Source organism: Aspergillus niger, assembly GCF_000002855.4.
Source record: "Aspergillus niger supercontig An08".
In the NCBI taxonomy this organism is placed as follows: Eukaryota; Fungi; Ascomycota; class Eurotiomycetes; order Eurotiales; family Aspergillaceae; genus Aspergillus; species Aspergillus niger.
In genome coordinates, this window is record NT_166524.1 from 2,830,083 (window position 1) to 2,852,475 (window position 22,393).

A 22,393-nucleotide genomic window follows, 5' to 3' on the forward strand; every position below is an offset into this window, starting at 1 on the left:
GATCGTCCATGACGGACTACCGCACGCTGAAAAAGACCCAGTTTGAAGCCATGGAGGCGGTCCTGCAGCAGTTCCGGCCCCGGTTGCTGCAGAATATTCCCCCGGATTTCTTCGAGATCTTCCTGTACAACCGCCTGCCAGCAGCCCGGTTTGCGTTCGAACAATGGATGGACGAGGAGATGCTGCATGAGCCTCTTGATTCCAGCAAATTCGACCACGCTTTTGACCCGCAGCCAAGTTGACCTGCCCTTTGTAGCTCTAGCTTCAGATACTCGGTCCGTGTTAGAATGAGTGTCCTGCAGAGGAGCGTGGAACATCCCGCGCGTCTCTGTGCGTTGATACGCTTATTGATCTGTGAGATGCAGCCAATACTTTGGAATGTTGCAGCATTAATTACAATATCGTACTGTGCAGCGCCTTATAAGCCATGCCTGAATTTGAATTCTTCCACTATGAGTTTCCCGAATTCTAGACTGTTCATACCGGAATGCGGCATCCGGCATCTGGATCAATCTATACTAGCACGCGGTAGTAGAAATCCGAGAGGCACTCCCATGCATTCTAGATGCAGTGGTAGTGTGAGATAGCATGGCACGGGATTGCAAGGTTGCTTGCTATCAGCCATGTGTGTGGGAACGGCCTTGGCATCCAGAGAGAGTGCGTGCCCTCATATGGGGCATCGCCGCTGCATACCATCATATGGATTTACGGTTCTCGAGACGTTAGTTGTGGGACTGATCTACATGAAAAGCGCAGCCTGGCTCCATTAGAGACAACGCCTCTCAAGAGATCCTTTGGGATATATTTGTTCCTGCCGAGGCCCACAAGCCAGGTACGCGGACGCCACGGTATAAAGGTATCGTAACCCAGCTGCTTCGAGGAGCCAACAGGCCCATCTCGGCGCGTGTACCTTCCTAGAGCCTCGCTGTTACCTCCTGGTGTGACCACATCTCAGCCAAGCTCTCTTTTGCACGATCCCAAGAACACCTACCACCTCCTATGACCAGCATGTTGCTGCTGGACCTACCGGGGGAGCTCTTACTTTGTGTCATGGACCATCTGGAGCGGGCCAAGGACATCCATTCTCTGTGTCTCACCAATTCGCATGTACATCGACAGCTGCTACCGGTGCTCTATCGCTTCAACGTACGGTTCGAAAACAGCTCGGCGCTGCACTGGGCGGCGCGTTATGGTAAGCTGGAACTTGTCCAGACGATGTGTTATTACCGGGCCCGCGTCAATGTGTATCTCCATGGCTACACACCTCTTCATGTTGCCGCAATGTTCGGACAGGCACCCGTTGTGAGATGGCTGCTTTCGTACGACGGCATTGATGTCAACTGCCGCGGCGAGGGACTGGGCTTGACCCCGCTTGGTGTAGCGGTGCGGAGGGAGGATGTAGAGGTTGTTCAGGTGTTGCTTTCAGATGCCCGTACGGATATCAACGCAGGAAGCCGAGACAACAAGACACCGCTGCTGGATGCCATCAAGCATCGGCACCTCGTCATTCTGCGATTGCTTCTGGCCGATGCGAGAATTGAGATGCATCCACAGGGCCAGTCAGCCTCGCCATTGATGTACGCCATGCGCAAAGACTTTGGCTGCGGCGGTCGCGCGCTCCTAGCGCATGGCGACATTGACGTCTCAGCACGAGACTTGAAGGACCGGACGGTTCTGCACTATGCTGTTCTGCACAACGATGACGGACTTGTGCAGCTCTTGCTTCAGAAGCAGGACCTTGATGTGAACGCGCAGGATTGTCTTGGTATGACCGCCCTGCATCGTGCCATCATCAAAGACAATAGACGAATCGTCGCCCTGCTCCTGACACGCAGTGACCTTGATGTCTCGCTTTGCGGTGCCGATGGGCACTGGAAGATATACGAAGAAATGCCGCCATTATGTCTGGCCGTTGCCCTCCGCAGGAACCGCATCTGCCAGCTTCTGCTGGAAGCCCCTACGGATGCCGATGTGCGCACGGCCAGCGGGAATTCCCCCTTACATCTAGCCGCAGGCATGGCGGATCTTGATTTGCTCACGCTCTTGCTCAACCAACCAGACATCAAGCTAAACGGCCGGAACGACGACGGGTTCACAGCTCTGCATGAAGCCACAACCCGCGGGTACCTGTCCGTTGCCAAGCTGCTCCTCGCTGCGCCAGAGGTGGATGCAAATGTGGGAGATACATGTGGGCGGACCGCACTCTGGTGGGCGACGAAGCGCTCTGACGAGATTCTGACAAAGCGGCTGCTATGCGAAGACGACCTCGATCTTAATGTTGTAGGCCGGGATGGATCAACATCCCTCCATCATGCGATCCAGTACCGGAACCGAACCATAGCACGGCTACTTCTCTGCGAGGAGAGACTGGATATCAATGTACCGGGCATGACCGGTTGGACTCCACTTGTGTGGGCCGTGCATCAAGCAGACATTAACATGGCCAGACTGTTGCTTGCGAGAGACGATCTGCAGCTGGATCCAATCTGCGCGGGAAACGCATCGGCACTGGGCCTGGCAGCGGGACGAGGCCACACCAAGATTGTGAACTTATTCCTCGAGCACCGGGATCGCTTGGACATTAATCTCCCAACCCTGGCAGGCGAGACCCCACTATGCCGGGCCGCAGCAGCCGGGCATCATGATGTGGTCGATCTCCTCCTTCAAGATCCTCAGCTGGATGTCAACCGGGCGGACCTCATTGGACGCAGTCCGCTGTGCTGGGCGGTGTATGCGGGACAGTTCAACGTTGTGAGACGTTTGCTTCAGGACAGAAGAGTCGTGATTGAAGGGGATTACTTCCGGCGACCAGCACTGGCGGCCGCTCATGAGATGGGACATGCAGAAATTGCTGATCTTCTTAAAGCATATAGACTCGGATGACAGGTGGTACCGGCATCCTGGAGCGCGGGTAATCTGATCGCCATCGGGCGACTCCTGATTACAGTACTACATGTTATCATTCGGAAACTTACGTTACATGACTGATGTTAGCCAGAGCACAATCACTTAGATGCAATACTCAGAGCATGCGTATGTTACTCGTAGAAGCCCCCGCCTCATCCAGTCAGACCTTATGATATAGTCTTTTTCTTTTTCGTATCAGTGATTATCTCTACTGGACTAGGTAGAGCCGGCGTGCAGAACTCTATCTCGAAGTACAGATACGGCTTTGCCGCTCTCAGTGAATAGTCCCAGAACGGACCGCAGCCATAATATATGCTGTACTGGTAGTAATCCTACACATCAATCAACTGAGCCTAGGGGAGGCAAATGGTTGATTGACAAACCGTCAAGTGAGCGTCAGGTGACCGGTCACGTAGGACGCTCACTCATGCTACTCATCATGTCTGAGCAACCGTGGCTAGGTAGAATCGGTACGAGGAGTAAGTCTTCGCTCCGTGCTTTCTGCACTATCACATTCAGTGCGTCGCAACACAGCTGCTTGCCCTCGCTAATGCAGACGTCATGTGACTGTGTGAGATGCTGTATGATTCCTGAGGCTCCAGTATTCCCTTCAAAAGTTGACTAGGGATAGTTGCTGGCATTACTTTCTGCTTCTCCGGTATAAAAGGAATTGACGTAATGACCCAGTAGTTGTACGGCGAATGTTCCCTTGGCTCCTCCGGGCAGTGCCCCCACCATTGGCTGGAGGCGGTAAGCCATGGGTTTCTTTGCTGGAAGGAGTTAGCGTACTACGCAACGTGCGCTATTACATATCGAGCTTAGCGCACTGTTCAGATGCCCTACGACCCATTATGATTCGCGCCCCATGTTGTCTCACATAGCAGAGCAGCCCAGCCACAGTCTCATGCGAAACTCGAGTAGGAGAGGTCCTGCCCTGCTCTACTACTGCAGCATGCGTCCAGTACTCCACCATGCCCAGAATCACATACAGCCTTTGGAGATTTACAAACATGTTCTCATACCCATGCGAGATGATATTCAGCCCAACATATAGACGTTAAGCGTCGTGTGTCCGTTCAGTACAGTATCCACAACTTACTCTTTATAAGGGGCCAGCCGGTAACACGTGTACCGGGCCAGCTTATGAGTACATCAGTACTTGAACAACCGCGGTATTTGCATCTTTTCGACTTTGCACCTTCTATATACTCCCATCCTCTGGGCTCGCCCGATTCAACCGCAACCTCGGAGCTTAGCAATGAAGGCGGTCATTATCCCCAGAGATACAAAAGTGTATCGACCATCAATCCTACCGAACCACGATGCTGGTGGCCGTTTGCGGTTTATAGCCAGCCTAGACACCGCACAGGATGACCCTAAATTAGCAAGGCAGGCATACAGCGGCCGTTTCCTCGACCCAAGGCCTAGTGAGTCTATCTCGTACGCTGTTCCCTGATTTGACCGCAGGAATATGCTGACATGTGGTCAGACATATGTCGAACACTGCCGCAGATTTCGAGTGCCTCACGGCCAGTATCCGGGACGCCAGAACATGTGGAGTGTAATCCATCGTTCGGTATATATGTTAGAACGCCCGGCACATCCTGCTTGTTCGCAAGCGCTCTTGACCACGCAGAAAGACTGGAGTGCTTCGTGATCACGAGGCTGGTATCCAAGTATCTCCAAGCCCATTTCGGAAAGGACCACCACTATTGGCCTCCCAATGTCCGGCGCAAAACGCCGCTTTATCTTAGTACGGAAGGTATGTATGTATATCACATGTTTGTGTTCTCGCCGAGACCAAGCTCTCTTACAGAGAGCGTGGCCTGTTTATTACGGTGACTTGATGTTGGACCTGGCTAATTGGTACAGAGAAGAAGCTAGTTCTGCTGCACTGGTTCCATAGAATCCCAGCTGAGTATCTGGTGAGCGCTCTGTTTAATCAGCATGCCACGTCACGACTGTCGTCAAGGATACTGGAACGGCTGGAGGCTGCCTGCCTTGATTGCTCATGTCGCATTCAGAACTAGGACCCATGTTATATAACTATGAAATTTGTAATTGCCTACGGTACAGTATATTGTGTGCACGGCTTTCCTTTCTGTTAAGCATCCACGTCTTTCATCCTCTCAGGGGGAGACGTCGGTGATAGCATGTGTCGTAGAGTCGGCTCTTTTGCAAGAGCGGCAAGATAGGGAGGTGACAGTGTTCTGGACGCTCAGTGTTATTCCATAATCAGAATGTATCTCTCTTGATGGCGGCTTGTAGATGTGGCAATGCAAACAGCTTGAAAAGCCCCCTGGTATATCTCCGCTGACGCCTATAAAGCAAAGTATCATGCCTAACTCCCACAATTTTCATTTTAGTTGCAACATGCAATCCGTCCATATCCACAGTCGATCAAGGCCAGTCTCGCATGATTCCTTGTTGACTCACTGAGCCGTTGGTCGTATGTACCTGAAAGTCATAGACCAGAGCGAGATTTGTTGCCTATATAATCTCCATGCCTTGACGGGAAGAGCAGACAGTAGTTCACTTCTCGACGTGGTTGGTGTGAAGAATGAAATACGATCCACCACCTCTTCTGGAAGTTTCATGACGGCAAGGGCTGGCACTGTACCTCCAAGCGAATACCGCCAAGAAGGTCTCGCACGTTTGAGCTTGGAATGGAGCGGTTAAAGGAAAATAGGATCAGATATCCCACTTGTACGTATAAGCTCTGCTAGTACTGCATAAGCCCATCAAGCCGAGTTGTATGTCATGAATAAAAGGGGACTATATCTTTAGTTTTTATTCTATTTCTTTTTTTGGTGAGGCGGGCCCAGGGGATAGAATTGAAGGAGGCGATTCAGACACGCGATGAAAGAGTCTGCGTTGCCCTTCTAGTGGGGCCCGCCCGCAGGGAATGTTTATTTATCGGTTAAACAATATATGTGACGTGGAGAGTGGCACGGAAAGACAACGTGTATTTTGGAATGTGCTTGTTATCCATTCTACTCCCTTTTATAAAGAGTTTCTTGATGGGAAAATGCGTAGATGGGCCCTGCCATCTGCCATCTGCCAACTGCTGACCACGGCGAGCAAAAGCTCGGATCAGGACCGAGTTCAACAGTGGTCTATATACTGGGGCCCCTTATGTGGTAGTGGCTGGTTTGTAAGTATCAGTGGTCACTTACAAAGCTTTCAAAGATGCCGTACCGACTTCCCCAAAGTCTTCTGGGAGGTTTAAAACCGGGCCCTCTATAAGTGTATGGATAAAGCCGTCATATGAGAGCCTCACTAGGCTGTGTAAAGCAGAGGGCTTGGCATGAGCGGATGCCAGTGTGAAGTCTGGCCGGCGTGGTAGCGACTATCTATTTTTAAATGACTGTACTAAATAGGCGAAAAGAGCGAATGCATATAGCCGTGTTCGGCCAAGCTTCATCTCATATTTGAAGAGCAACTACAAAAGGAAAAGCACCTTAGAGAAGTTCATGTATTTCTGCCAACGTGTTTGCACGGGTCTCGTAATTCAAAATATTTTCGAGGGCAGCAGAGCTGGCCACTGGCTGCGGCGAACAACTCACGACGCTCCGAAATCGTCAATGAAATACAATTTGACTGAAAGACGAGAAATGTGCAAGTATGTGTCGGTCTTGATGGATTGCCGAAAAGAGAGGAGAACCCCGAAGTCATTGCCCTGATGTACTGTAAGTCGGTAACACGACCGTTGCGAGTATAGGTGCTATCCACTAAAGGGTTAATCACACGTGGGACACAAAACGGCAGCAACGAATAAGGCAACTAATAAGGACAGTACCGGCATCGCCGTGACAGTCGTTTTCTCTTCCATTTCGGAGCAGGTGTGACATTGATGCGGTGGGGAGCCAAACGGGTTGATTATTTCGTTGTCGTTCAGCCGGGGGTCGCCAGCGAGAGAGTAGTATATCGGCATGTCTCTTTTCTCTTTTGCAAACCAGAGAGCAGACCGACCGTGATTGTCCTTCAAATTGACATTTATTCCACGATGTTGCAGGAGCAGCTTGACCATTGCCAAATGTCCTTTGCATGCCGCTATGTGAAGTGCGGACCAACCGTCGTTGTCTTGTGCATTGATATCAACCCTACCTCGTCGCAGGAGTAGCTCCACAACTTGCAGACGTCCTTCATCTGACGCTTCATGAAGCGCGGTGCACCCGTAATTGTCCTTTCTATTGACATCGGTGCCACGATGTTGCAGGAGCAGCTCGACAATTGGCAAACGTCCATTATATGCTGCTTCATGAAGAGCGGTTGACCCGTGTTTGTCCTGCGCATTTACATTGATTCCAGGAAGTTGCAGGAGCAGCTCCACAACTGGAAAAGATCCTTTCCCTGCTGCTATGTGAAGTGCGAGGAACTTGTCGGTGTCTTGGGATGCAGCATCTGCTCCGGACGCAAGCAGCTTGCTAACAGCACCAGCACCGCAAGGGCACTTGTAGGCTGCCCACATAAGAGGAGTATTTCCCGGTCCGGCATCAATGTCGACATCATTGTCTCGAGAGAGCTGTGTAGCGGCTACCCGATGGTCTTCACAGGCAGCTAAGTGCGAGCATACATCAGGTGTAGAAGGATCCTGCATAAAATCATGGTCGCAGTTCTCTTGGCCCATTCTGGTAGCTGTAACGATGCAGACGAACAATGAAGTATCTGACCAGGTCCTTGCCGTCAAGCCCATGAAGTGCAGGAGTTGACATGTTTTATATCCACTGTCGCTCTTATTCTGTTCCCGATGACGCTGTTCTTTAATCCCTGGAAAGCGACTTTTAGCGGTATGGTATGACCCGGTCACATTCCTGGATTACTCGATATAATACCGTTTCCCGAATAGCCGGTTGCTCCAAGATGACGGACAATGCTCCTTGGAACGTTTGCTGGGCTTTTAGGAGACCACGTGGTAGTCCTCAGAGCACGGTCTCTTCTACATTGTACGTCTTTCGTCGGGAGAGGCCATTTGCCAAAAACTTCGCGGCCACTGAGCTACGACCCACCCTCTCTTCTCCACGAACATGTCTTGCATCCCACAGTCAACCCAAAGAAGAGATAGGGAGAGGGCAGGGAAGATAGGAATGGGCAAAGTGTCTCAGCGGGACCTCGACCAAAGTTATCAACATCACCGCCAACATATAGCCAGTCCTGATGATGTTGTTGAGCATCATTACTCCATCCAAACGTGATATGCTACACGACATACCTTCCAGAACGCTTCAGAACGCCCACACTTCGTTTCCATTAACCACCGTTCGGCTAGTGTTTCAATTCTGAAATCTCTTCCCTCTAATGGAGGTAATCTCGTACAGTCTCCCGTATGTGGCCACGAACAGCGTTGCCTGCAGAGGACTAATCCTCCTTATTCGTCTATGGCTTGAACCAAGTCACTCAAGATGCTTCCCATAGCCAGCGTCCGGCCTCGCTCTTTAGGATAATTAGCAGGTAGCTTTTCATTATTCTGAAAAGCGTCCAGTGAGAAAATACTCCTGTAATCGCGTGTGCCCTAGTAAAGATAATACCTTTGGAGCTCCCTAAGCCGGGTACACTCATTTGCATATCCATTACCGACGCCTATGGCTACATAGAGCATCTAGAACTGTATCAGGCCAGCTCTTCATACCGATCATCTCCAGTTTTGGGATCTTTTACAGACATAACAATCGTCTATAACATCTTCAAAACCTAGGCCGCAGTTGTCATGTCTGGCCTATGGGTTGGGTGTCTGCAGGAACAACTACACAAAAAGCTCACTAATCGACTCTACCTGCCATACCAAGTGCTTCAAGTGATTTTACGGTACAAAGTGCTACACATAACCGTATATCAACTCACTCAGATACATAGAAGATAACTGCAGCAATCCAGAATTAACTGGCAATCGAGCAGGCACTTTCGTATTCACTGACATCCTCAGTTGTTTCCTAATAGTCTGCGAATGGGGCCAGAATAAACAAATCAAGACTCCTGCAGCTACTGAGGCGTCAAGAGCCAAACCCACTGATAAACCACGGCGTCCTTGTACAAGCAGCTTCACTCTTGCCTCGCCTTCCCCACGGCTAAACGGGAGTCAGTAAAACAGAGCCTGGCGCTGATTGATATGCGCGTAGCTTTAATCTACTATATATATTCTCCAGCACAAAATATATTAGACCAACGTGTCCACTCGTCCAGTCCGAGGATCGTTCACCTTACTGTAACGGCCACTCGCTGGTTGAAGCCAGAGTAGGACTTGACACATACTCCAGGACAACCTGTCTTTTAGGTCTGGAAGGCCTTCAAGCTTTGTACCAGTCTAGTAGTATTTCATTTTACAGCTGTTTAGAGAAGATGCCTCGGCACGCCAGTAACTTCGGTCACTTGGGCTCCATTAGTGCGTTGTTACTTTCAATTGCGGTATTGGTATGTGTGGCAGTGGTGTTTGTAGGCTGCACATCTTCATCCTCTCCTCCGGGTCTATATTTCATGAAGGTGGGCCGATGTATTTCTTTCGCTCATGATGCACGTTTACAGCTCATAAAAGGTCAATTTAAGCGATTTTCCAAACCTCGGTGACCTCCGTCTTCGCCGCTCCATCGACTTGTCCGGAGTCTCGTCAAGCATCACGGACGGGGTTTCAAATGTCGCCAGCAGTGTCGCAGATGGCATGGATAATGCAGCTTCTGAAGCTTCTACTGCCGTTCAGGGTATCGCAACCAAGGCTTCTACTGCCGCCGGAACGGTTGTGAGTCAAGCGAGCGATGCGCTTCGAACCTTGGAAAAAGAACTCCAGTCAGAGCTCCCGGCGTATTACACCGTCGGCTTGTGGGGCTACTGCGAAGGCAACGATACCCAAGTCGTCTCCTGTTCCCGGCCAAGCATATCTTTCACGTTCAATATCTCCGGCATTCTGAATTCTGCTTCGACAGAGATCGATGCACTGGTTTCAAGAATCGACGATAAAGTCCTCACTGGATATTACGACGTATCGAGGGCGGTTATTTGGTTATATATCTCTGGCTTCGTCGCAGAGACCCTTACAGCACTTCTGGGTATTAGGAAGACGTTTTTTAATGGAGGAAATAAGCTCCTCCTTACTTTCTGCGTGGTATTTCTATCGTCATTGGGGTCGGCATTACGAGAAAGGACTTGCTAACTGTTCCAGCTTTCCTTGGCCCTTATCATGTCCGCAACGATCGGTGTAAACGTCATATACCGTCTGAACACTTCCGGGATCAATACAGTTCTGGGCAGCTTTGGCGCTTCAGCCAGTCTTGGAACGCACATGCTAGCCGCTGCTTGGCTTGCATTCGCATTTTCCAGTAGTTCCTTGTTGATCTGGCTGATCCAGTCATATTGTTGTAGCTGAGCAGGCACAATGGACTCAAAGTTGGCAGTCGGCGGATTCGCTCGAGCTAGAGTCATCCATAATAGGTGGAATTATAGTCTTTGCTGGCCAGGTCCTGCGTACAGTTATCGGTATGAGAGTGGCTAAGAACTCATAGAGTCAGCATATCCTCTCTAAGGTCTCGATGGAGTAGCAGGAGTGGTGCAGTAGTACCAGTATGGGAGTATTCTATTACCGCATCACCTTGCACAGTTAACAAAAAATAGGTTCCATATTCTGTAGACACTTGAGTTGCAAAAATGGTGGAATAGTCTACTCTCTATTATACTCTCTAATCCGGAGCCACTGGTCCAGAATACGCCAGTGCTTTGACTCCTAGCCAAGGGTCATTGGTAGAATGAGGAAACTATAGCTTTATAGAATAGCCGACCCACTTACATGCAGGGAAGAGTAAGCACATTGGCATCATTTCTGCAACCAAGTTTTATACTGATCTTATTTCTGTTATATCATCTTCTTAGATAAAGTTAAGGAAATACATAATTTTTACTGGATAGATCCATTTGAGCGATAAGGAAATTTGTAAGGATAAAAGCCGGCCGACTGAAGATGACGAATACATAGTAAATCCACGAGCGCCTAACATGGATCGATTCCGAGCAGAAGCAAACATGTGTCATTTTCTCCCTCGGAAACAAATTTTGCGTCAATAGAAAGACTATTTATTCGTATCTGATTGCGAGAGCCGTGTTTCATGTTGTCCAAAAATATCACCACTAAGGTTCCCTAATTATGATATCCAGCGCCGTAGAGCAGGAGTACAGATGATAGCCTAGGCCAACCCCAAAATCGTCTGCAGCTTGTCGGGCAGCTCTGCGTATATTATTGACCCCGCTTTGAGCGGCGTGGTGTCATTTCAGACGCTGATTAGAAAAACCCGGTATATTTCTCTTTTTTTGAAATCGAGACCATCGAATTCTAACACGAGATGGCCAACGATCTTGAATCTCTACGAACCCTTTTATCGAAGTAAGCTCAGATGCTCGTTGGTATTTTGAATGACAATTGACTTGATGAAGTATTCGAAAAGATGGTGCCTAATCAGATCTTACAGTTCTCTGTGAGTCGTCCGTCTTCAGAGTGCATAGCTGTATGTATTGTCTGTCCACAGTCGAGTTTCTTTGAGAAGGCAATAAGCGGGAATTTTCAGGTACAAGAAAGCAGTTCGCATCGGTGATTTATCTTATGAGTTATATACAGGAAGCCATCTCAAGAGAGATTACCATCGAAGACGACCCACTCATCCTTACAAAGATTTTTGATTACCTTTATTGCGCCACCTATGACGATTGTTGTGAATCATGGTCCATCACTGAACGAGCTCAAGACGCCCCTGAGCAAACTGAGTCAGCAAAGCCAAGCGAGACACCAACTATAGACAATATGAATGAGGGCAGTCAGGCCACACTTTCTAGCCTCACTGCCGAAGGAAGCAAGGCACGCATTAATGCAGAGATATACGTCCTCGCTGATAAGTATCAGGTCGAGGGATTGATGAGGTTGTCTCGACAGAAATTGCAATCACTGGGAATACCTGGAATTCATCGATACAGTTCGATATGTCTACGGGCCTGACAGCCCTCCTCACTCGGAGTTACGTGACATTTTGCTAAGATCTGCCATTCAGCATTTATCCGCTCTTCAACACCAGCAGCTGTTTCATGGTACGTTGAGAAAATTTGCCACATTTTCATACGATTTCTCGGCTTTGATGATAGAAAGAGTGCTTCAACTAGAACAGAGATTATGGTAGGCTTATTCGTCCCTGTCTAAAATAGTCGCGAAACCTGAACGAGCTTCTTGTCAGCGATAAACAGACCACCAGATAGAACGTCAGAGGAAGCAGTACCAATACACCGAATGACCTTGCTGGGCCCCCCCAGGAGACCTAGTTGTGCCTCAGGACTCCGCAAAACGGGGCACCGATAAGGTCACGCCTTACGCGAGAGTTTCTCAAATGCCTGCATTTACGTAAATCATCTCCTGCAGAAGCACGTATCTTGATTCTCATTATACGATGTCCTTTTAATATTAGACCCTTCTACAAAAACATAAGGAAATCGAAGGAAATTGGACTGGGAAAACCTTTTTAGTAACGAAGAACCTCAAGGGAGCTACTGTTCTACCTGACGATCATTCTGTAATAGCAGCTTGATAACTGCTATAACGTCCTGGTCTCCACGAGAGTCGCAGTGGACGAGGTTGCTTTCGCTCACTACATTTTATGTTACCCCAGCCTCATTCCCTTCTCATGCCTAATCCTCACGCAACCACATCCTATCAGCATATCCCAGTCTGCCCCTATTCAATCTGTTGCCTGCATTCATCGCTGATAGCTTCAAGTCATGGACTCCCCCTTTCCGCACAAGATGCCCTTCGCGCCTACATCCTCCTTCCATCAAATCTCCTTCCATCAGATTTGCCCACCATCTCCTTTTCCAAGCATTGCCGTTGCCCAAGCATCAGCTGCCAGTGCGGCCTCCCGCCGAGGTTTGCGTTCATGTAAGTGTCGTGACCCCATCCGTCACGTTCGGGGCACTCAGTCTCCATCCCAGAAAGTCATCTAGGCTACACCCTGACAGAACGCCCGCCACATCACCCGACACACAGCGCGCAGCTCGGCTAGAACAGTCTCTAGAAAACAGAGCTCAGTTCAATGTCGAAGTCGAATATAGCCACGTCACCGATGCTCACGATGCCTTTGAAGCCGAGAAGAGAAGGAAACTTTGTTAAACGTGACAAGGATTTTTTTCAAAACCAGTTTCCAGGCCGCAGCCAGGGCTCCGTTCAAGTATTCTGGAGTTCGACCCTCGAGGACAGAGCACGTTAACACGGCATGCCTTCAGGCTCTTGATGTTGTACTATATAGTTGTAGTTTAGTTAGGTCGTAGATGTGGCCGACCGCCATTTTCTGCTTGTCACAACGTTCGGGAAGCTGCCAGGAGGACGACGGAGTGAACCATCAACGCGTGGGCTCATGGGACAAACCAGGAATCCTGAAGTAATCCCGCCGACTTCCGAACAGGGAGCTCCCACATGTATATATTAGACGTTGTCCAAATCTTCGGACTATATTTCTTACGTCAGCATCTTATTGCGCGAAGTTTACAATAACCCCTGTGAGACATCCAATAGTTAATTCCAAGATGTGAGACTAGTTGCGCCGTTCCTGTGGCCACCTTTGGAAAGATTGTCTGACAACGCGCGGCACCTAAACTATTGGCATAAGAAGCTACCAATACTTCGCGTAATTCCCACCATTGTTTTCTCTCGTTGTGCCCGTGTGCAATCGTCCTTGCATTTCAGCAATAGGAAGTAATGGGAATGAATGGTCCTGACACTGCGAGAGTTAGCGCCCCTAATGCAATTCGTATCACAGCCGACCCGCCTGGCAGATCTAGCTAACATGGCCATTGGATGGTTGTTAATTCTTAATCAGGAAAGCCTGTGCGCAGCAAGCCTAAAAGGACAGTAATAGTCTTACATTTATTTCGCTATGAAAGCTTAGCTAAGGTGTATCCAACGCGTACCGGAAGGGAATTACAGTTGGATGCTCGCATATACGCTACTTCATGGCGCTTAGTTACAGTGGTCTTAAACTCAGCAGGAAACTATTCGAACTGTCAAAGAAAGCTTGAACAGTGCAGTACCGTAGTGAGCAGAGATTTACAGTATGAGCCTCAGAAAATCACATCTGTACACAAAAGGAAAAAAGACCAGGCAGAGCCCTAAAATTACTGAACATATGGAAGCTAAAAGAGGATTTGGGAGTCACAGGCTTCATGTCTGAGCGGAGCCAAGCCCTCGTCTCTGCGGACACTATGGATGCAAATAGGGAATACTGGCAACGGCAATTTCATTGGCCAGCCTGAGTCCTACTCTAATCACGTCATACTGTCCCCATCCAATCGTAAAGCAAGTTCCGCAGCAGGAGACTGTGGGCAACGGGATAATGTACCTATGCAATAATGGCTTCTAAACAAATTCGATTAGTGGCAACATGTGTGCCATGCAGCGCGTCATTTGCACAGAAAAAAAGGAATGCCACAAGTTCCACATAAGTTCACGCCAGGTTGTCAGCAAGGCTGGGCTGTTCCAGCGCACGGGCGGTCAATGTCTACCCGGGTAGACATTGACCACCCAAGCAGCCCAACCCCTCTTTGTACGCGAGTAGTTGAAAAGACTGCCACTGTACTTACAGACTTTTTTTTTTTTTTCCATTCTCTTAGACTTCATATCGACCATGGCCAGCAGTGAAACCTTAGATGAGTTAAAGCAAGCTATCTCCTCCAAAATCTCGGAGCTCGAAGTTCTTACTCGGGCTGCGGGAGATGCTGTAACTTACCATTAACCTATACTCCTTTTCCCAGCTGACCTTGCTCCACATAGGCAGTTAGTGATCACTTGAAGCAAATATCAGCATCAAAAAATCAGCTCTTATCTCTACATCGAGCCCTCGTCAAAAACCTTAAAAAACCATCCAAATCGGATCCCTCAATTTCCGAGCGACGAACCTGGTTTTCGAACTTCATTTCATGCAGCGGAAATAAGCTTTCTCAGAATGAGGTAGAAGACCTCACAGCCATCACAAAGCATTGGGCTCTTGGTGATACCAGATGTCTTAAGGCTTGTGCGGAACTCTGGGCTATACGCCCACATTTGTTTTGTGACGGAGAAACACCGGATAAAGATGTTGTTCGACGGTGCTACAATGATCTAGAACGCATGGAGGATCTTGATCCAACAAGACGCAAGGCATTACTCGTGACACTATCTCGAAAAGTCTACGAGAGACAGGAACAACTTTGTTCTAGTCCAAGAGCGCGAAAACGTTGCAGGAAAACACAGAGTGATCATGATAGTCGAAGTTCCACTTTTCTAACTTCTGCATTAGGCGACATCTGCTCACAGCTGTGGGACGACCCAAAGAAAATCCAAGATATAAGGAGAAAAAGACTTGCGCGTTACTCATTATTTGGATGGAAGTGGAATAGGCTGACACATGCGGAACTAATACTCTCATTCACGCAAGCATCAGCGAAAAGGTCCTTCAAACCCGTCCCTCTGTTTTCGTAAACTAATCATTAATAGATTCGAGCTACACAGATGGACACCTTCCAAGATCGAAGCGCTGAATGCATATACTGAAACGTTGCCACAATTTGCGATCCGTGATACATTGCACAAGGCTTGGACCAAAATCCTGGATCATTATGAGGGCAAACCCACTTTACATCAAACAGCAAACCCCAGTTCTCCGGTCAGTGTCGAGTCAGCAATGCAACAAACATCGCTATTGTCGAACGATCCGGTCAGTACCTCCGTCGGCTTGAATCTCGCGCCCTTCGAGGATATATTTGCTTCAGCCAACCCCTGGTTGTTTCTCCGCACTGATACAGGCGGTGGGGAGAGTGCTAACGATAATTCCGAACGTACTTTGTCAGTCGACGACATAATCGCTTCAGCCGAACCCTGGGTTCTTCTCCATGGCGCTGACGGGAACGTAACTGGTCCTACCCTAGCTTCAGCTCCAGCTGGGCCTCAAAACCTCGGAACAACACATACAGACAATCATGATGATTATCCGTGTGTTTCATCTGGATCAAGTACATCGAAAACATATGCGGCACTGGAACAGTCCATTGAAGCGGCGTCAGAGGCTTAAAATTTGTTTGATATGAGATTGTACAGCAGGTTGGAGTTAGTTACATTATGTAACACATACCCTTATACTTCCTTCCTAGACTCTCATTGCTATAACTGTCAAGACCCGGTGCCATTTCCAGGGAATTTGAAAGTTGGAGGCTTTGCGAGAATGTAGTAAAGAGAACCTGATATAATAGCCTGATCTTCAAAGTAGAAGGGATCTGATCCTGGAACGAGTTGGGGGCCGTCAAGGATTCGAGGTGTTCCTTCAATTATGGACACGGGTATAATATATGCCGCTTTTTCCAATATTCTTGTATTTCCCGTCGTTTTCCAAACCTGCAGACCGAAGCCCTCTAATGAAAGAGGTATTTCCGATACGCATTTGACTAAGATAGGTTCGAGGTTCTCGCTATCATTGCAAATGGAAGTGTGTTGGCCTCTTTCTCGCCACTGTGCCTTCGGAAGGAACTTCACAAGATCATCCATAGTGTACCCTCTGCGTTATGAATAATGTGGAACGAACTTGGGGCCTGAATAGTATCGTGAGATATTGACGGTGTCTGTAGAGAGACTTTTAGCAGAGTAATTGCATGGGATATAGGTTTACCTACATTCACGTTCAAGAGACGATAGATATCTCGTGGCTTCTTTACCGTATAACTTGAGTTAGAGAAATACTACCATCACATTGGTGTTGCTGGATAGAGGGAAAAGTAGGGTATTTGCTGCGTGCGCGAATTCCAATGAGGCATTATTAGTGGGGTGGAGGGGACTTTTCGTGATGCCCAACGGTATTACGTGGATCTTAACAGACCATTAGCGCACTTTTCAGCCCACGGCGTCGCAGTCATATGACGTCAGGCTTGGCATCTGGTGAAGCGTTCCGGAGGCTGGTCAATGTGTACCTGCATCTGCTAGAATAAGTGGAAATATGAGATTCGGGAAACATTTGTCACGTATCTGAGCCTAAGAATGAAGGAAATGTCGGATTCAAGAATTCGTTCCCTAATGGAGCTTCCTGCTGCCCAACGTGACGCAAGCCGACTTTCCCATTCAATAGAATATATCTTACATATTCGGTCACGAGCTCAAACCCTCTCGGACATTTCCTGTTATTGGCCCACAAAATACAGCCTTCACACTCATTTGAAAATTTTTCTTTCTTGTGTCTCACCTATATTCTTGACTAACAGCAAGTTAAATCGCTCGCACGCCTGTTGAATGCTGATCATATTGGCCAGTCCTACTTCTAAGCCACCACAAAATCCATCTTCTCCGTATCCACTACCATCCAGAAGCGTGGTGATTGGGGTACGATTGTTCTTACTGGTATTCCAGTTCATGACTTTTGAAATAAATCCGTATCATGTACTGTTTCAGTTCCCTTTCTCTCACGGTGTCCTCAGCCAATGCAACAAACATGATATCCCATTTTTTCATTTAAAGAGTGACTGCCATCGGTGCCCCAAGCCTTCAAGCACAAGGCGAGGCGAAAATAAAACGTGCGGCAGGCTGCGCGGGTGGTTCCAAGTAAATATGAATAGAACGATAAACTTTTTGCTGTCTGGCTGCACAGTCCACAATCGGTCCAAGGCAAAAGCTGCAACGGAAAGCATTTCCCTGTAGGCAGCGGTGTCTTTACTATTCTAGAACAAGACGGACTTTCAGCTCTCAGATATCAAGAGAAATAATTATGACGGTATTGGATAAGCTCTGCAAAATCTGTCTGTCGTGTTGGTCTTTTCTCTGATCCCTTTCCTTCTCTGCCTGCTAGTGCTTTGCAATCTGTTGGGCTGCTGTTAATCATCTGCTTGATGTCAGTTAACCGAAAGGAGTCAGTTTCAGTCGAGCCTCGCCTAAGCGGGCATGCAAAGACAGTCGTAAGAATTAATTCATCAGCAGATCTAGGGCATCGGTTAGAAAGATTTCCGCATAGTATGGCGCCCAATGAGCTTGCCGGGGCCAGTGCTAGGTATACACGTGACTCCTGCATTTATAAGCAAGAGTGGCAGAATATCCCATGCGAACCACGAAGACTTCTGGAACCTGATGGTGGAAGGCCCAAACATAGGTGCTTTCGTGGCGCGTTTATCCGTGATTGGCTGGAATGTATGATATCAATCTCCACAAGTCCTTTTCCGTGCTATCGGCTCGGTAACTTCAGACACGAAAGAGAATCGGACCCGTGCACCCCACGCGTGAATCTCTACCTCCCGAGTTCCCATCCGTTCTTCGTATGTTGGAGACATTGCTGCCAGATTGTTATCAAGCACAAACGAACATATTTCACTTTTTGGTATCTTGGTAATTATCAGATCTATATGTCATGACCTCATAGGCATGAAATCACAGAGATGTGAGAAATCCTGACTACTGTCTACGAAGGCAACGTAGCAGCGTTACTTCCGTAATATTCTCACTGACAAAAGTAAGGTTGCGCTATTCCGTTTGATTTATGTCATGACGCAGGTTCCACGTGACCCTTGAGGTGGTTGAGGTTGCTGTGTTTGCTTCCGACCACGAGCATCTGCAGTATCGCAATCAAATGGCCCCATGCTGAATGACTGCCAGCCGGGAGGGCCAGCTCAACATAGTCATGTGCCATTATAAAAGTTCCGTCAATCAAGTAGAATTTGGCGGTCGGGAAACTCACATTCCGGTATTCCAAGCCGCTGTTAAGTCATCTTGAAAGATAAGCTACCACTTCAGTGAAGGTTGACAAAAGTAATCGGAGATAGAGCAGGGCCAGGTAGTTAGGCCGAATCTTGATACAAGCTGAATATGTTCGCATAAGAAGGTACTGTATATCCCGAAGGAAAGGCGGGTGCCTTTCTGCAAGGGAAATGCGTAACTAAGTGCTGCCTCTTGGGAAGCCCCACAGCATCGCTGATGGCTGTTGGCATCCAGACGGCCACGGAAAATCTGGTTGGTTTGCACGTGATAGAATAAGATAAACTTGCGTGCCTGTCTCGGTGTATAAAAGCCTCAGCTGATAGATACGACCAGGTATTTGATAACAGCAAATGGAAACGTATCTTGCGGCAGAGGTATGGTAATACAGCCCTGCTTACTCTGTTAATCTCTTTAGTGCCAGTTCCTCGAATTATCACGTGGGGCGAGTGAGCCAAGCAGGTTGTATATTCTGCTGGATCAGGGAAATAGATCTAATCTCCAGAATAATTACAAATTTTATTTAATGCAGACAATAACATGGTAAGTAGCAGCGGCACAGAAAAGAAGGTGACAGTAATGGAGAAGTGAGATCAATCAGAACAGACCGCTTGAAAGGCTTCTAGTTCTAGCATACAAATAAGGAACAGATACCCAAATGTTCTCTCCCTCATAGTGAAAGATAGCCTCAATTGGATCATCCTCCGACTCTGGAATACGAGATCCGAAGTTCTTAATCTCGAGGTCATCAAGGCTGGGTGGGGGTTCGTAGTAGAGACTAACCATCCACTTGCTGGCTGATTTGTCGATGCATGACGAGCGGATAGCAAAGAGCTCAGGATCTCGCAGGGCCTTGTGATTAATTTTTCCGGCAGTAGTACTCTGATCTGGAATGCTATTAACAAAGCTCAATAAATTTGGTAACTGTGCCGCTGTTCAAATCCGAGTCATTGAAGCAGCAACGTTCTCGGTCACCAATCCGCCTGGTCTGCACGACAGTATGTGCCACGAAGCTCTTTCCATCGATGTTATCTGTGGGAGTTGTCTTTCCAAAGTGATTAGACTCCTAGAAGCGACCTCAAAAAGTATTTACACTTACCCTTTCTCCAAGATTAGGTATCTTATCAGTCAGTGAAGTAAGGTCGTCTGTACTCTGTCTATACCTATTGGTGCTGTTACGCCACAGGAGGTTCCGCCACCATAGCATGCACGGGAGTAAAGCACTGTACCAAGCCATGTCGAAGTGATGATGCAGTGATTGTGAAATTGGATGGTTCAATGAGATTCTGAATGGGCCTGTGCTAAAATTCGGTGAGCATTTGGGCAGCCTGACCTCTAGTTATACCGCGACATGCTCATCAGCATTTATAGTGAGCTTCAAGTTTACGAATTTAGTGGAAGTTGAGAGAGTAAGCATGGAGAGGAATCAGTCCCCGTTCACTCCGACCTGCCCTTAAAAGAGAGCTTTAATATCGTCAGTTAAGATACATCCAATCGCTGTGAAGATATGTAGATCCGCGAGGAGGTTTCTGCATCTCATGGTATCATTCGCGTTGATCTGAAGCCGGAGACAAGTGGGAGGAGGTAGAGATACTTTCGATAAGGGTGGTGGGTCATGCTGTTCAAGTGGTTCGTTCTTGTGCTTAAGTCTTAGCCTTTGGCATGTCAGGGTCTAGACGTACATGTGCATAGAGAAGTGTATTCCTAGCGCCAAGCGTGTTTCTGGCAGCATGTGTCAGAATGCTGAGGGTCAAGTCTGGGACGTAGAACCAAGAAGAAGGATCATCAACAGTGGCCTTCCTCCGAGGTATCTAATGAGTTCAAGAACTTGAAAGATCAGTGGGAAGCAAGTTACGAGCCATTAGTTTATTTTACATTGCACCCCACCAACGAAAAGGACAGTCCGAAGAGCCGTATTGATCGCGTCAGATTGAGGTCGGCAAGGCTGGACCGGTGGGGCGTATACGCTTGGGTGGTCAATGTCTACCAGGGTAGACATTGACCACCCAAGCAGCCCAACCCCTCTTTGTACGCGAGTAGTTGAAAAGACTGCCACTGTACTTACAGACTTTTTTTTTTTCCCATTCTCTTAGACTCCATATCGACCATGGCCAGCAGTGAAACCTTAGATGAGTTAAAGCAAGCTATCTCCTTCAAACTCTCGGAGCTCGAAGTTCTTACTCGGGCTGCAGGAGATGTAGTGGCATACCATTATCCTATACTACCTTTTCCATCAGATCTTGAAATTATATTTCATAACCACTACAATTATTTCTCCATGGCTTGGTATAAAGCTTTAGATCGGTGCTTCCGTGGCGGCGGAAGCACCGTAAAAACACCAACAGGGACGGATACTACCAGATGTTTAATTATCTTGCAAAGGACATGCTCGCAAAGACTCGAGACAGAGTGTCATAGTACCTATACAGACCAAAGAAATACATAACCATAGATGTTACACCATGAGTCACAGTCCTGTGCTGGCTGATTCTATCGAGCTCTACTCTGACTGTATGGCAAATCAAAGTATATCAACTGCCAGAGAAAAGAACCACGAGTCTCTGGGAGAACCAGATCTCTCTGCTGTTAAGCCTGCATATTTCAACAACTCAATGAAGAAGTGAATAACTAAACCCTACTATGAGGTGCACTCAGTCTCAATGACCATGGAAAACAAAGCCTAATGAAGAATTAACGGTGCCGGAGTCAAAGAAACGGTCTGGTTGATATTATGGTCTACTTTCATATTGCCGGTTTCCTTCATCACTAGATTCTGCTTCTGCTTGCTACAATATGCACTATATAAGCTAGGACCGGAATTCCTCTATATTAAAGTGATAAATCACCAGTGTTATCTATCCAACAAGAAAGATCCCACGTATCTCATCTCATTATTCAATATGGGTCTTCCTTCCTCTTGCTGAGTATTTTTGCTCCCCTTGTTGTTCAGCCCTACCGAGCAGAATATGGACCCAGTATGTTCCTTCTCAAAGGCTGTAATTACCAGTACTGATACACTCGAAGAGAACGAAGAAGAGGCTAAATAGAGATGCTGGAACAGAGGTGCTTTGTATAAGTAAAAAGGAAAAATTGGAGTATGGGGTTGTAAGGAATAGTGATTTCATTTGTGTCATTTACTGATGGGGCTATAGCAGAAAGCATGGAATCACGTGCCCCCAAGTAAACTACTCTGCTGGCACGCAGTCATTAACAGGGTACAAGAGAGCTGGGGATACACCAAAGCATGATTGGGCAAAGAAGTCACCTAATTTACGGCAAAGACGTACTTGTTGTAGCTGTGAGGATGAAGTACCAGTGGGGCTAGTCTGTCGCATTTGTCACCATGAGTCCTGTCCCATATGCCTTCTCAACCACGATAAAAAGTAAAGAGTGATTAGATATTTTCCTGCCGCATTAGAACTGGTAATTGGACCAAGCAATGTATTCGATATCCAGCGGCCGTGATAATAAAGACATGGCGCAACCAGCCGCAACAACCTACATAACTGCAGCAATATTTGGAATGTGAGAAGACTTCAAATTAATTTTTCATTTGACCAGCCTTTTGCTGTTAAGTCATACCAGCAACCACCCCCCCCCCCCCCCCCCTTTCGCCCCGTGAACCTTATGCCACACATTCAGAATGGTTCTAGCCAGTTGTATTATTATGAATTTTGGCAAGGATACACTGGGATATGACTCTGCTATTTTTCTCCTTCCTTTATTTTACTTTACTAATTGACATACGCGGGTGCATTGGTCCTCTAGTGTAGA

The 22,393-nt window shown here is 47.8% G+C and overlaps 13 protein-coding genes across 13 annotated transcripts; 9 read left to right on the forward strand and 4 right to left on the reverse strand.

The window, feature by feature from the left end:
• Window positions 1–20: 20 nt before the first annotated feature.
• An08g11920 (hypothetical protein [truncated ORF]) lies at window positions 21–503 on the reverse strand (the record flags this gene model as incomplete). Its single annotated transcript, XM_059749478.1, has 2 exons — window positions 21–296; window positions 408–503. Coding segments are annotated over 2 exons (372 nt in total), but the record flags the coding sequence as incomplete, so codon positions are not given.
• Window positions 504–1,008: 505 nt separating this feature from the next.
• On the forward strand, window positions 1,009–3,532 carry An08g11930 (uncharacterized protein; the record flags this gene model as incomplete). Its single annotated transcript, XM_059749479.1, has 3 exons — window positions 1,009–2,751; window positions 2,995–3,033; window positions 3,128–3,532. The coding sequence occupies 3 exons, from the start codon at window positions 1,009–1,011 to the stop codon at window positions 3,530–3,532; spliced, it is 2,187 nt and encodes a 728-aa protein (XP_059601255.1).
• Window positions 3,533–4,165: 633 nt separating this feature from the next.
• Window positions 4,166–5,346, forward strand: An08g11940 (uncharacterized protein; the record flags this gene model as incomplete). The annotated part of the gene is made up of 4 exons (XM_059749480.1): window positions 4,166–4,334; window positions 4,397–4,669; window positions 4,780–4,832; window positions 5,176–5,346. The coding sequence occupies 4 exons, from the start codon at window positions 4,166–4,168 to the stop codon at window positions 5,344–5,346; spliced, it is 666 nt and encodes a 221-aa protein (XP_059601256.1).
• Window positions 5,347–6,023: 677 nt separating this feature from the next.
• On the reverse strand, window positions 6,024–7,537 carry An08g11950 (uncharacterized protein; the record flags this gene model as incomplete). The annotated part of the gene is made up of 4 exons (XM_059749481.1): window positions 6,024–6,054; window positions 6,084–6,237; window positions 6,474–6,638; window positions 6,757–7,537. The coding sequence occupies 4 exons, from the start codon at window positions 7,535–7,537 to the stop codon at window positions 6,024–6,026; spliced, it is 1,131 nt and encodes a 376-aa protein (XP_059601257.1).
• Window positions 7,538–9,243: 1,706 nt separating this feature from the next.
• Window positions 9,244–10,048, forward strand: An08g11960 (uncharacterized protein; the record flags this gene model as incomplete). The annotated part of the gene is made up of 2 exons (XM_059749482.1): window positions 9,244–9,315; window positions 9,437–10,048. The coding sequence occupies 2 exons, from the start codon at window positions 9,244–9,246 to the stop codon at window positions 10,046–10,048; spliced, it is 684 nt and encodes a 227-aa protein (XP_059601258.1).
• A 1,282-nt stretch (window positions 10,049–11,330) lies between these two features.
• An08g11970 (hypothetical protein) lies at window positions 11,331–13,033 on the forward strand (the record flags this gene model as incomplete). Its single annotated transcript, XM_059749483.1, has 5 exons — window positions 11,331–11,390; window positions 11,501–11,775; window positions 11,879–11,964; window positions 12,637–12,802; window positions 12,883–13,033. 5 exons carry the CDS (start codon window positions 11,331–11,333, stop codon window positions 13,031–13,033), a joined length of 738 nt encoding a protein of 245 aa, XP_059601259.1.
• Window positions 13,034–13,618: 585 nt separating this feature from the next.
• On the forward strand, window positions 13,619–14,429 carry An08g11980 (hypothetical protein; the record flags this gene model as incomplete). The annotated part of the gene is made up of 4 exons (XM_059749484.1): window positions 13,619–13,670; window positions 13,740–13,996; window positions 14,078–14,254; window positions 14,340–14,429. The coding sequence occupies 4 exons, from the start codon at window positions 13,619–13,621 to the stop codon at window positions 14,427–14,429; spliced, it is 576 nt and encodes a 191-aa protein (XP_059601260.1).
• Window positions 14,430–14,543: 114 nt separating this feature from the next.
• On the forward strand, window positions 14,544–15,965 carry An08g11990 (uncharacterized protein; the record flags this gene model as incomplete). The annotated part of the gene is made up of 3 exons (XM_059749485.1): window positions 14,544–14,636; window positions 14,690–15,345; window positions 15,392–15,965. The coding sequence occupies 3 exons, from the start codon at window positions 14,544–14,546 to the stop codon at window positions 15,963–15,965; spliced, it is 1,323 nt and encodes a 440-aa protein (XP_059601261.1).
• A 965-nt stretch (window positions 15,966–16,930) lies between these two features.
• Window positions 16,931–17,640, forward strand: An08g12000 (hypothetical protein; the record flags this gene model as incomplete). The annotated part of the gene is made up of 4 exons (XM_059749486.1): window positions 16,931–16,979; window positions 17,204–17,278; window positions 17,398–17,479; window positions 17,526–17,640. 4 exons carry the CDS (start codon window positions 16,931–16,933, stop codon window positions 17,638–17,640), a joined length of 321 nt encoding a protein of 106 aa, XP_059601262.1.
• Window positions 17,641–19,216: 1,576 nt separating this feature from the next.
• On the reverse strand, window positions 19,217–19,856 carry An08g12010 (hypothetical protein; the record flags this gene model as incomplete). The annotated part of the gene is made up of 2 exons (XM_059749487.1): window positions 19,217–19,543; window positions 19,719–19,856. The coding sequence occupies 2 exons, from the start codon at window positions 19,854–19,856 to the stop codon at window positions 19,217–19,219; spliced, it is 465 nt and encodes a 154-aa protein (XP_059601263.1).
• A 216-nt stretch (window positions 19,857–20,072) lies between these two features.
• An08g12020 (hypothetical protein) lies at window positions 20,073–20,618 on the reverse strand (the record flags this gene model as incomplete). Its single annotated transcript, XM_059749488.1, has 3 exons — window positions 20,073–20,255; window positions 20,302–20,415; window positions 20,502–20,618. The coding sequence occupies 3 exons, from the start codon at window positions 20,616–20,618 to the stop codon at window positions 20,073–20,075; spliced, it is 414 nt and encodes a 137-aa protein (XP_059601264.1).
• Window positions 20,619–20,726: 108 nt separating this feature from the next.
• An08g12030 (uncharacterized protein) lies at window positions 20,727–21,243 on the forward strand (the record flags this gene model as incomplete). The annotated part of the gene is made up of 2 exons (XM_059749489.1): window positions 20,727–20,948; window positions 21,049–21,243. The coding sequence occupies 2 exons, from the start codon at window positions 20,727–20,729 to the stop codon at window positions 21,241–21,243; spliced, it is 417 nt and encodes a 138-aa protein (XP_059601265.1).
• A 342-nt stretch (window positions 21,244–21,585) lies between these two features.
• On the forward strand, window positions 21,586–21,867 carry An08g12040 (hypothetical protein; the record flags this gene model as incomplete). Its single annotated transcript, XM_059749490.1, has 3 exons — window positions 21,586–21,594; window positions 21,644–21,724; window positions 21,772–21,867. 3 exons carry the CDS (start codon window positions 21,586–21,588, stop codon window positions 21,865–21,867), a joined length of 186 nt encoding a protein of 61 aa, XP_059601266.1.
• Window positions 21,868–22,393: the final 526 nt, after the last annotated feature.